At 47.4% G+C, this 12,996-nt stretch overlaps 1 protein-coding gene across 1 annotated transcript in view; it reads left to right on the forward strand.

Annotated features, from left to right (window-relative positions):
- Window positions 1-12,627: 12,627 nt before the first annotated feature.
- Window positions 12,628-12,996, forward strand: part of CCDC175 (coiled-coil domain containing 175) — a 56,215-nt gene continuing 55,846 nt past the window's right edge. Inside the window, exon 1 of the mRNA XM_058655349.1 lies at window positions 12,628-12,824. Within this exon, the coding sequence (XP_058511332.1) occupies window positions 12,668-12,824 (157 nt within the window). The 5' untranslated portion in view covers window positions 12,628-12,667. The remainder of the gene's footprint in view (window positions 12,825-12,996) is intronic.

Genomic DNA, 12,996 nt, shown 5'->3' on the forward strand with positions numbered 1-12,996 from the left:
TTGCTTTCTCAGGCCATTCACAGAGAGTAAAGTAAAGTAATTGGGATCAGAAGTAAAGTAATTGGGAGAGCAGGGAGGTGGGGGTGGGGGAGAAGGCACGGTAGCATAGCACGTTAACCTCTGCCCCTCACCACTGATATCCCATATCCGTAGTCCATTCAGTTCCAGACGCTCCACTTCAGACCCAGCTCTCTGCTTGTGGCCTGGAAAAGTTGCAGAGGATGACCCAAGTCCTTGGGCCCCTGCACCCACACGGGAAATGAGGACGAGGTGCCTGGATCCCGGCTTCAGATCAGTCCAGTTCTAGCTATTTCAGTCATTTGGGAGTGAAGCAGCAGGTGGAAGACCTCTCTCTGTGTTTTCCCTTCTCTCTGTAAAACCTGCCTCTGAAAATAAATACGTCTTTTAAGAAGTGGAGTAAGTGGAGTAGCCGGGACTCGAACGGGTACCCAGAGAGGGCACCAGCATTACAAGCAGCAACTTAACCTGCTACGCAACTGTGCCAGCCCTGGTGCCTGATGTTTGTTTTTTCAAGTAGATAAGGGGTACTGAAGAGAATCTCATTTTTGTGGATGTTCCAAACGTTGGTCTTGAAGACAGCTTATCGTATGCGACTTTACTGTGTAGAATTAATGTTCAATTCCTGTCTTGATGGCATCTTCCTTCTACCTAGCCCATTAGAAGCAAGCTGCTCCTTAGGAAAATCTAATTAGGAATCAATTTTCTGTCTTGCAAAGTAACAGGTACTGGTGTCGCTATGTAAGAAATGGAACCTGGGCCTCCTAATAGCCTGCTTCTCCAGGAAACGTTAGCCCAGACGGCATCAGAGACTCGGGTCCTTGCCTTGCCTGGTCGCTGAATCTCCCAGGAACTCAGCACACTCAGTGAATGTGGTGGCGTATTCTAAGGTGACAGGAGAGTTTACTGCATTGTCATCTTCCCTGTGGATGACAGAATATAGCTCATGCTTTGTTTGCCTTCAATAAGTAGGAGAGAATTTTCAGATACTTGCTACCATAAAGTGTATGCCCAGCAGAATCAGTGAAACTTTTGTTGGGGCCTCTGTGGTGTTTTGTGGGATTTGCTGCTATGAACATTTGGGGGCCCTCATTCTGGGGAGAATCCTTGACCCACATTGGGGAGGAGAGTGATGTACTGAAGAGTGTAGAGTTTCTTATAGATAACGATGCATCTACCTTTGTCCCTTTCTACAAAAACTTTGCTGTTCTTTGGATTTGATTCTTGAATTTCTAACATTGGGTATTAGATGTAGCTGGTCAACTGACAACATCATTTGATTACTTGATTTCTTAGTTTAAAAAAAAAAATAAAATCTCTCAGGAGTAATAAAACATCCTTGAGCCAGACACTAGGTTAGGCTATTAACAAATGTCACTTCTCTTTGTCGGCATTCCAAATCCACACATGATTAATAGTTCATCCTTATTGTCCAAATGAGAAACAATATCACAATGTGTCTGACTCTTAAAGCCAGGCTCTTTCCACTGGACAATACTGCCTTTCCCGTGTTTCCTGAGTTTTATCCCTGGAGTCTCAAGCCCAGGAACAATGGTGTCCAAGACAGATGGCTTGGCTGCCTGTCATAGAAACATACTAAGGCATTAACCACGGATGAGCACTTCTGGGAAGAACACCAGAGTCCAAGGGTTAACTCCGGCAGCCTGGAGTATCTTCCTAAAACTCACATTCTACTTTAGCTGTTGCAGTTGAAGACACGAGTGCTTAAATCCAAGCATTACCTCTCAACCATGCCAAGAACAGAGGCAGAAAGGAACGTGTGCCAATCTGCATGACCTTCATACAACGGTTCAATTGTAAAGACACTTCCGTTGCCACCAAGACACATATTCACACTACAACAAAAGAAGAAACCGCAGCAGCCGGGACTTGGTGGCCACTCGTTCTGAACTCTCCAAACTCCTTTTTCCCCCAGAGTTGAGGGTTAGAGATTACGGTCAGTAGGAGTCATCTTTTGGGGGGCAGTGGATTATTGAGTCGCTGCCACCAACCCAGGAGACGTGGAATGAACTCCCTGCTCTTGATTCTGGTCCCAGGCCCGGCTCCAGACATCTTCAACATCTGGGGACTGAACCAAGGGGCAGGAGAGCCTCTCTCACTCTCTTCTCTGTCTCTTTTTTGCCCTCTCAATTAATGAATTAATTAAAACTGTACTCAAGCATTAATTCCAGCATAATCAAAATCCACTTAGAACCAAACTTTCTGTACCACTGAATCGGGGGGCAGGAGGGTCTCAGGTCATCCTCCTAGGTCCGTAAGAGGGCGATCAGCAAGTCTGTGAGGACCAGTAGTTCCTGTCTTATGGTCTAGAGTCTAATGTGATGCGAAGAGGAAGTTGCCTTTTTTTTTAGGGTTTTTTTTTTCCTGTGTGATAAAATCTGATCTGCTGAAGGTTTGAGCTCTGTATTTTTAAACATCCTAAATACACAATTCTTTTGTGTCACCCTGTCCAGTAATATCATAAGCATGTAGCAGCTGCGAATTGCTATGCTAGGTACTGTGGAAGCTTGACATTTGACCCTACTTTTAAGGAGTTTATACTGTATAGAGATAATGAAAGTTGAATTATTGAGTGTTATTTTTTTTGGTCCCAGGCATTGTCATAACGTTTTATATGACTTGACTTTATTCACATGATCTGCTTACAATTAAGGCCTATTTTTTTGCAGATAGGAATGCCGAGGCTAGAGCTGAGCTGGTATTGTGTCATAGCAAGTGTGTCTGCCACCTGCAACATTGGTATCCCATGTGGAGCACCGCTTTGCATCCCAACTCCTCCACTTCCAATTCAGCTCCAGGCTAACAGCCCTGGAGGAGCAACAGAAGAGGGCCCAAGTGCGTGGGTCTCTGTCACCCACACTCCTGGGGAGACCCAGGTTAAGCTCCTGGCTTCCGCCTGGCCCAGCGCTGGCTTTTGCTGCCTTGTGGAAAGTGAACCAGTGAATGGAAGATCACTCTTTCTCTCATTCTCTATCTCAATCTTTGTCTCTATGTCTCTTGTGTGACTACAACTTTAACCTTGACTTTGGAGATAAATGAATATTGAAAGGTCAAAAGGAAAATCGCTGCATAAAATTACAAAACTGTGAAGGAGTAGCTGGAACAGAGTCCTTTGGAAACTCAGGGTTTATTGGGATAAAGACAAGAAATCATGGAGGAGGAATCAGATGGGCAGACAGTACCAGTGGGATTTCAAAAGGCGAGAAATCTGCCATGCAGACTGAAAATCCACCTGCTGACAGCGTAGCTAGGAGAATGTGCAGCCTATTCTGCAACAGCGGTATGTTGCCAAAAAAAAAAAAAAAGTTGTTCTGGAAGTCTGGGAGTGGGTGTTTAGCCTCAGTGGTTAGAACACATGTGTCCCCCACGTCAGGGTATTAAGTTTGAGTTCCAGCTCCAACTCCAGACGGCAGCTTCCCAGCAGTGTGGACCGCAGGAGGCAACAGTGATGCTCGGGTTCAGGTTCCTGCCACCCACACGGCAGACCTGGATTACACTGCTAGCCTGGGCCTTCGGGAGTCAATCAGCATACGAAACTGATATTTCCCTTTTTGTCTCTGCTCGCTTCTACTCTGCCTTCCCCCGTCACTCTCAAACTGAAAAGACTTTTTTAAATTTTGAAATCCATAATTTTTTCATGATGTACATTTTTAAGTCCCCTTTTTGAAACCGCTCATGCCTTTTTTTTTCTTTTTCTTTTTTTAAAAAGATTTATTTACTTTTATTGAAAAAGGCAGATTTACAGAGAAAGAGAGGCAGAGAGAAAGATTTTCCATCTGCTGGTTCACTCCCCAAGTTGCTGCAATGGCCGGAGTTGAGCCAATCTGAAGCCAGGAACTAGGAGCCTCTTCCGGGTCTCCCACATGGTACAGGGTCCCAAGACTTTGGACCATCCTTGACTGCTTTCCCAGGCACAGGCAGGGAGCTAAATGCATTCCCATGGATTTTTTTTAAATTTTGTTTTATGTCACAGTTTAATAGGCACTAGGATTTCCCATCCCCCCCAAATTTCCTCCCTTTCTCACTGATTTCCCCTCCAGTTTTACAATGGATGTCTTTCATGAACAGGCCTAAGTCCATCATGCTGCCATTGAAGTGTTTCCCAACAATGTAGGCATGGACAGTGTCAGAGAGTCCAGCATCCTACTGTCAGAACATCTTCAGCCATTTCCCTGGGAGTCAGTCCATCTTTGTTCTGAATGCATAGCAACACACTGCTCTCTGTCTCCACATCTAAACGTATCAGTTTCCACTACACTTCCACCATGTGTCCCCTTAAATACAGAGCCAGTGTACACAGTCCACACCAGGGAAAAATAATAAACTTTCATCAACATGAAGTTAACGAACATGCAACGAAAATACCAGTGTGTCACTAGAGTGGTGAAAAAGTGTGAAGAACCTTCATGTAGAAATGGATGCCAGTGTGTGACCCATGTGGCATTAATGAAAGTGCAATAAAGATTACAACATCATTACTCTTGAAGTGTAAAATAAGAGTGATAAAAGGGTATTGACAACCTCAGGGGTTTACAAGCAATCAGTCTCTTATGGATGATCAATCAATGAGTCACATCACAAGAACTTACTGAGAAAGATACAAATAACTAGGTCCCCCATGGATTTAAATTTTTTTGCACAAAATTTAATTTACCTTTTAATTTCATGATCAAACATTTCAAAAAGATTTATTTGAAAAGAAGACAAAGAGAGTTCTTCCATCTGCTGGTTTATCCTGCAGGTGCCCCCGATAGCAGGCACTGGACCAGGCTTAAGACATAAACAGGAATTCTGTCTGGGTCACCCGTATGGATGTCAGAGACCCAGGTACTCAGGGCATCTTCTGCTTCATGCAAGGTGAGTTAGCAGGAAGCTGGGTCAGAAACAGAGTAGCAGGGTCTCAAACTCCAATGTGAGATGTGGGTCTCCCAAGCAACAGTCCAACCTGCTCTGCCACAACAGCCACCCCACCACAGACTTTCCAACCGATCCTGTACTGAGAGGAAAAGTTGTGTGACAGATGCAACCTGAGAGTGATTAGTCAAGATTCACTTATTTTCAAGGGAAGGAAAGTGTGAGAAGAGAGAACTCCCCCTTGTAGCGCTTGGGAAAGAAGGAAGAGTCACAGAGAAAGAAGATTGGGATGGGTGTCCTGTGGGCCTGCCAGGAAGTGAGTTTCTAAAGGATGCTTGGGCGGGGTGGCGGTGCTGAAGGATGGTGTAAGTTCTGCAGGAAGGGACTGCGTGAGATTGAGGCTAAAGATGGAGATGAATGGAGATTGCAGTGTGGCCAGCATATGGACCACACTTGAAAGACATTTGGTAATGAAGGGAACCAGAGGAGTTTAGAAGAGGTACAGGTTCAAGAAGAGGAAGAACAAGTGGGAGCTGCAGGTGCATGGGGACCAGGATGCGCAAGGTCCCCGAGCAGGGGACTTGTATTGTTACCCTCCCTAAAGAACTCCCTAAAGAACTCAGCCGCATCCAAATTCGGACATCAGTAATGTTGTCTGACGTTACATAGATTTAAAAACAGTAATACGAAAAGACAGATATTTAAATGGAAAGGATAGGCTGTGTACCCCAGGAGTGCTTGCTGACTCGTCTTCAGGTTCATTGACTAATACGCATTTTAAACATTTTGATATTTAATATTAAATAGGTATTATCATTTAAACACTTTAAGCATTTGACATCTTTTTTTTAAAAAGATTTTATTTGTTTTTATTACAAAGTCAGATATACAGAGAGGAGGAGAGATGGAGAGGAAGATCTGTCCGATGATTCACTCCCCAAGCAGCCACAACGGCTGGTGCTGTGCCGATCTGAAGCCAGGAGCCAGGAACTTCCTCCAGGTCTCCCACACAGGTGCAGGGTCCCAAAGCTTTGGGCCGTCCTCGACTGCTTTCCCAGGCCACAAGCAGGGAGCTGGATGGGAAGTGCAGCTGCTGGGATTAAAACCGGTGCCCAAATAGGTTCCTGGGAGCTTTTCAAGGCGAGGACTTTAGCCGCTAGGTCGTCGCACCAGGTCCAGCATTTGACCTCTTAATATTTTAAAATAAGGGAATTAAGACTGCCACCATGTAAAGATCACTGTGTGTTGGAAACATCTGTGCATAGGCTCAGTGAGCGCTAAGACATCGCTGCCACGCCGCTAGGTGAGGATGCTACCCCAAGAAGGATTTCAGGTAATAGCAATGAAATAAGGCTGTTCTTGCGGAATGTGGCATTGAGTGTTGCGGGCCTCGCTCGGCTTCTGATTACCCTACAAACAGCCACTTGATGATCATCCGACAAGCTGCGACTGGTCCTCTGTTCTACCAAGACAGACTGAGTCGGACTGCTCAGCAGTTGTGTCTGCTCTCCACCAGCTCATCCAGAGCAGCAGGCACCTCGGCAGAAAACCCAGCACCCTCATTCAGAAGCCAGGACCCTTCACAGGAAGATCACCACCGACATTTCTGGCTGAACACCTGCCTTTCCTCCCCACGCGCCTGCTGCTCATTGGCCACGCCGCTAGGGCTTGGCTGATGTGCTGTCCGGGTCCTCTCTAGCCCTAACTGCCAGTCTCGGTTGTGCAGCCATAGGGCAGCTCAGGCACAGTGATCAGAGATCTAGACTCCATCCTAGGGGGCTGCAGGCTAACACCAAGATCAATGGTTAAGCCCAAGATCACTGAATCCTTCATCTTGGTGTAATTTTATAAAAAGTGAGACAGTAGGGCCTGGCTTGGTGGCCTAGTGGCTGAGGCCCTCATCTTGCATGCACAGGGATCCCATGTGGGCGCTGGTTCTTTTACTGGCTGCTTCACTTCCAATCCAGCTCCCTGTTTGTAGCTGAGGACAGCCCAAAGCCTTGGGACCCTGCACCCGTGTGGGAGATCGAGAAGCGGTTCCAGGCACCTGGCTTCGGATCGGTGTAGCTCCAGCCATTGCAGCCACTTGGGGAGTGAATAGTGGAGAGAGGATTTTTGTCTCTCCCTTCTCTCTGTAGATCTGACTTTCCAATAAAAAATAAATAAATCTTTTTTAAAAGAATATGACAATCATAGTAATTACCCTGAGAGTTATAATAAAGTTGTGGAAACCTGGACATGTATAAAATGCAAGTGCTTTACAGGTCTCAACCTCTTACAGGAGTCACACCTGGTTGTAAACTGTGCTGCAAAATTCTGCCTCTTTTTCCACTTACCGTGCTGTTTTTGAGACCACCTCTCATCCCTGTATTTAGTCAAAAAGCTAATGAGAGCGTTTGGCATGCAGTCGACCCCGGTGTAGGCTGGTACCTCAATAGAAAAGATGAACTTTGAGGGAACAAAACGCACAAGGTCCCTGGCAAGGGGAGAGCCGATACATGCGGCTACGGAAGAGACTTAAAGGTACCCGAACACACAGACATTTTGTAAACAAAAGGGGTCAGCCCCCAAGAGAAACCTGGTACCTTCCAGCCTCATTCTTAAAGGGCCCTTCCCTGACTCCACCCAGAGGTCTCTTCTGTACCTGCCGGTTGCCTAACAAAGTATCCAGCTTCCGGCAGGCACATTGTAACCACTTGAAGCAAGGCGCCTGAGGCTGACACGCATGGACAGCCAAGCATTTCTCTCGCATCCTGGCAGCCTTCTTGCCTCTGTGCCAGAATCAGCCTGAGAGCTGCCCTGGCTAGGCGATAGAAGCAGCTTGGGCAGCACCTCTGTGAGAGTGACTGTTACTTTAATTACGGGAATTTTCATTAAGAGTTGAATGACCAAGAAGTTTCAGGACCGCTGGGGATAGCGGGATGAACATTTACCCCTGTCTTGCAGAAGAAATGCCGTTCATTTTCCACTTAGAATAAACATATGAGACGCATTTGTCTTTAGTGTATGCTCTATGATAAGCACATTTTCGGGTTTTTTTTTTTTTTTTGATCGTCATCATCCCAGAATGTAAAAATCTCATGTTACAGATGGGAAAAAAAAATGGGGATTAAGAAGTCGGTTAGTTAGGAAAGCTGGTGCAAAACCGCTAACACATGACGCAACAAATATTTGTCCCAAATGTATTTATCCCTAAGGAATTACTGATGATGGATAAAAACAAGCATTCAAAATGTTGAAGATGAGTCCCCTTAACCAGGCATTGTTACAAGCGCCTGGGGGCTCTGCCCTTCTGCTTTTGGCAGAACTCCATCGGGGCAAGCATCCATCTGTTTGTTCCTCTGACCATCTGGCACCTGCTTTCCTGCCATTTCACCACAAATAACCATGTGCTGAAATCACCGTAGATGAAAATTAGATCCTGACCACAAGACATATGTTTATGAGCTGTGAGAAGCCCAAGGGGTAAGTATTTTTTTTTTAACCTGAAGAACAAAACAGCTTTGAGGTTCAACAGGGGAGAGTCTACGAATCCACAATGGAGGAACTAAGGCTGTTTCTGTGTTCAATACTGGAAGCATCACTGGTTCCTTCCCCCCCCCCCCCACTGCAGGTGATCCACCCAGTTATTCCAAGGCTGATGGTGGCGCTCCCCAGTGAGAGTTTGGAGAATGCGCATCCGCCATTCTTGGGGAAATGCTTTAATTCTCCGGCCACCTCCATGCGGAAGCTAGAAATACACTCACGGGTGACTTTCTCGTCCAGTTCTGGCCACAAAATGTCCTCAGCGAAGGAAATAGGTGGTGCTGCAGGGACATCAACTTCCCCCAGGAGCTCCTGTCACTGCCCCCTGCTTTGTACGGGTCCACAATGGGGGGGAGGGGGCTGCCATACGGCACTGTGAGCCTCAGGAGAAAATCAACAACATGCTAGCGATGGTGGAGCCAAAAGTTTTGAACAGGGCATATCAGCCAAACATTGATGACGAGCGGAGCCAAGTGCCACCCGCCAGGTCCTCTCTGTGGCATGGATACACACAGGAATGAACAAGACAGAGTCTCCCTTTGTGGGAGTTCTTATTTCCCCCAGGAGGGTTTGGGCATGGTGAGTCCAGAGCCGTTGTAGAACCCCACCAACTGGGCATTAAGCTCTGAAACCTGCAACTGCCTGCCAGCTGATGCTTGACACTTGCACAGGAGTAGGAACTTGGCTCCGTCTAAAGCAGAGGCTAGAAATCCACCCAAGACATGTAGGTTTCCCCTGGAAGCAGCTACAAGAGCCATGGAAACCTTGAGCTTCCTCCAGGACTAGGGACGAGGTTCGGAAGGTACTGGAACACAAAGAAAAGAGTTTGTGAATCAAAGGGGTCCAATTCCGCAGCAGTTGGGCTTTGTCAGAGGCAAGGAATAAACAGAAACGCATGGGTTACTGCGACTAGAAACGAATGTCATTGACCACGCCGGCTCCTTCAGAAAGATCTGCCTTCAGAATACTGACGGGCAGCAGGCTGCTTTCTGTCTGTGCCGCCCACCTGAAAGCACACCTGGGAGGTGCAGGTGTGGCCTGGTGAACGCCACTGATAGGTCCCCAAGGATCGGAGCACTCCGTCCAGCGTTTTCCCATTTCAAAAGACCACCTGCTCTTTGGCTCGTGGTCCTTCCTTCATCCTCCACGTCGGCAGTATCTTCACATCTTGACCCCGACCCCTCCTCCTCCCGCTTCCACGTATCAGGACCTTTGTGACTACGTGGCGCCCTCCTCATGGTCCAGCCACATTCTCAGCTCCAGGTATGCGGATTAGCAACCTTGATTCTGCCTGTCACCTTAACTAGCCTTATGGGGTAATCTGATTTATACAGGTTCTAAAGATTAGCATGAGGCTGTTCAGATAAAGTTATTTTATCTACCGCACCTATAACTTCACTAACCGGAAATAACCACCATTGACAGTTTAGTGAAAATTTTAAAAAGTCTATGCAGTTGTCTGAGTATATTTTAAAAATTTTGCAGATAAGCAAAATTAAAACAAAAGTTTACTTTTGTGTAAAAATATTTCGAAATCTACGCACATGAAGAATCTTCAAAAAGTTAATGGAAAATGCATACTATGGAAAAAAACATTTTCTGGCATGAAGATATTTTTTATTTTATTTTATTTTATTTTTAAAGATTTATTCATTTTATTACAGCCAGATATACACAGAGGAGGAGAGACAGAGAGGAAGATCTTCCGTACGATGATTCACTCCCCAAGTGAGCCGCAACGGGCCGATGCGTGCCGATCCGAAGCCGGGAACCTGGAACCTCTTCCAGGTCTCCCACGCGGGTGCAGGGTCCCAATGCATTGGGCCGTCCTCAACTGCTTTCCCAGTCCACAAGCAGGGAGCTGGATGGGAAGTGGAGCTGCCGGGATTAGAACCGGCGCCCATATGGGATCCCGGGGCTTATTTTTTATTTTAAAATGGCATGTCCCACAAACTTCTTGAGGTTCTCTGATGTAGGAGCTATATCTATATTTATTTACATAGATTTATGGATCTGTAAAGATTGAATATTAATTGAATATCATCTCGTTTTTTGCTACTTGCTTTTCCTGCTTCGTATGTATTCATATAACCTTCTCCTTGTTATTTTTAACAGTGACTCTATTCTTATTTTATTGGTAGAGGTTCTGGGCTGCTTGCCCTGTGTTGTCCACAACTTTGAGTGGTTGTTTAATCCCCACGACAGTCAACAGTCAACGAACGGCTGAGAGCTCCTTCCACGTTCTGCCCCCACGCAAAGACGGAACCTGAGGCAGCCTCAGGCAGAGGGCATCTCAAGAGACACACAACATAGCAGGTGGCAAAACCCATGTTCCTAATCAAGTGCAGGCCTGCCTGCTCCACCACATGGCTGTCCCGAACACAGAGCAGTGCCCTTTTAGGGATCACTTAGCCACTTTGTTGGTTTCATTATTTGTAATGCAAATCGCAAGGAGAAAGTTGCTATCTGTCTCCTTGGGCACACCTGTGACTCTCCCTAGTAACCTCCCCCGCCCATCACTGCATGTTAAGTCTCCTCAGGAGTATTTCCCACTGGATAGGAAGTGATTTGCACTGCGACTGTCAGCACTTGAACTTTTTTGTTAAGCTTAATACTACCACGCAGCCATGGATAGCTTGCATTTTCTTTGGCTGTTAATGAGATGAACATCATTTTCAGTTGTTTCTCAGGACTTCCTTTTCTTTTGAGAAGGGTTTGTTTGTTCATATTGTTTTTCCAGGTCTCTGCTGCAGAATTAATAGAGCTCCTTTTGAAAACGGTGAGTGGAAAGGGAGCCAGATGACAAGCTGGAAGCTGGACATTTCTCACCGAGTATGTTCTGGGAATGGAACAAGAAGGGAGTTAGAAATGAAAGCCTTGTAACAAGTTCAGTAAATGGGGAAACACCCAATTCACCCTTAGGGATTAGCATCCACTCAAGGCAGTGGAGAGTAACATGACCCAAATGCGGCAAAAGGAGAATCTGCCATCCTTATAAATAGATTTCCAAAAGAGAGTTCTGAGGGTGATAGGAACCAGAGAGGAGGTGGGTCAAGATTTCAGAGATCACAAAGCAATCACAGCTCCAGTGTTGCCAACAGGCTGTAGGGACCTACAGTTCAACTGCGGCCCCCGGGAACTACCACGGCTGGAGGCCTGGCCTCCTAGTCTACCATCATTGTCTCCCATGGGTGGAATTTATCCCCAAACCTAGCTGGAGAGGGTGTTCAGGAAACATAATTTGCAGGCTTCTTGCCTTTGCTGCCTAGAGGAGGGCACCAAAGGGCAGGAGCAGGTCCAGATACCACTCGACCAAATGCAGAAACTAGACCTCTGGTGCAGGGCTTGCCTGCGGGCACTGGCCAAGGCCTGGAGCAGGAGGCCTGGGTTTTCGGATGTGCCACGCCCACCCACCCAAGGCACAGGGCTTCAGGGCATAGCTCAACCTCTTCCAGTGCAAAACGGGCAACAGTGCCAACTCAAAAGATGCGGATGAGGTGTAAGTGTGCGACAGAAGGTACAGTAGTTGAAAGTATTCATAAAAGGCATTCGGCAGCTGGTGAATACTTTGATTTGATTTGAAAGGCAGACTGGCAGAGAAAGCGATACACCCTGTCCACCGGCTTATTCCCTAAAGGAATGCAGGGGTCAAGGCTGGGTCAGGGTGAAGCCGGGGGGCTGGAGCTCCATTCTGCAAGAATCGAAGTATGTGGGTCATCCTTCCCTGCTTTCAAGGTGTGTTACAGGAAGCTGGACCAGAAGCCAAGCAGCTAGGACTCAAAGATTTGCCGCCATATTTGATGCTGTATCCCAGGTGGCAATTTAAACCACTGTGCCGCAGCACCTGATGGTACATATTTCAGTTTCAACATCTGTAAAGAAAAATTAAGACCGGGAGATGAAATCACGCTGCTTCCCTCAGCAAGAAGGAGGGAGGACTAATGGTTAAATTGCAGCTGAAGCTGAGCTGGATTTTTGAGCTGCAAATAAGAATATCTGGCCCATTTCATCCAAGGGGGAAACAGGCAGACAGAAGAAAATTAGTGAGCAAGGCAAAATGTGCTGATAGATGATGGGTACCAGACAGGTTCTGAAAGCGCCCCACGGGCAGGTTGAATATTGTCCTCTGGCGGATGGCGTGCACAACCAGGTGCCCGCCGCCAGGGGGCGCCCCCGAGAGCACGGCGTCCTCGTTGCCCGTGGCAACTGCTGTCCGCTGCGGCCACCGAAGCACCGCAGGAGAGGCAAAATGGCCCTGAGTTCCCTGACGGCAGAGCTGCTGGCGGGGGAGAAGCTGATGCGAGAGGTCGCCGTTTCCACCGGCCCCTCCCTGGAGCTGTGCACCGTCCCTGCCAGCCTGGGCTCCGCGGTGGCCACCGGCGCCCTGGAGCAGCTCTTGGCCGTGGGTGAGGAGGTGTCCCCTGGAGGTGGTGTCCCTCTGGAACTCTGCTCCCAGAATGGAGGGCATCCCTGGGCCGAGCCTGAGCCCTCTCCTGCCCCTGCAGACTGAGAGGAGGGAGGTGGCGCGGAGACACGGAGGGTCCAGCCCTTGGCTCTGGGCGCAGGTGGTGACCACCC

This window comes from Ochotona princeps, chromosome 26 (genome assembly GCF_030435755.1).
Source record: "Ochotona princeps isolate mOchPri1 chromosome 26, mOchPri1.hap1, whole genome shotgun sequence".
NCBI lineage: Eukaryota > Metazoa > Chordata > Mammalia > Lagomorpha > Ochotonidae > Ochotona > Ochotona princeps.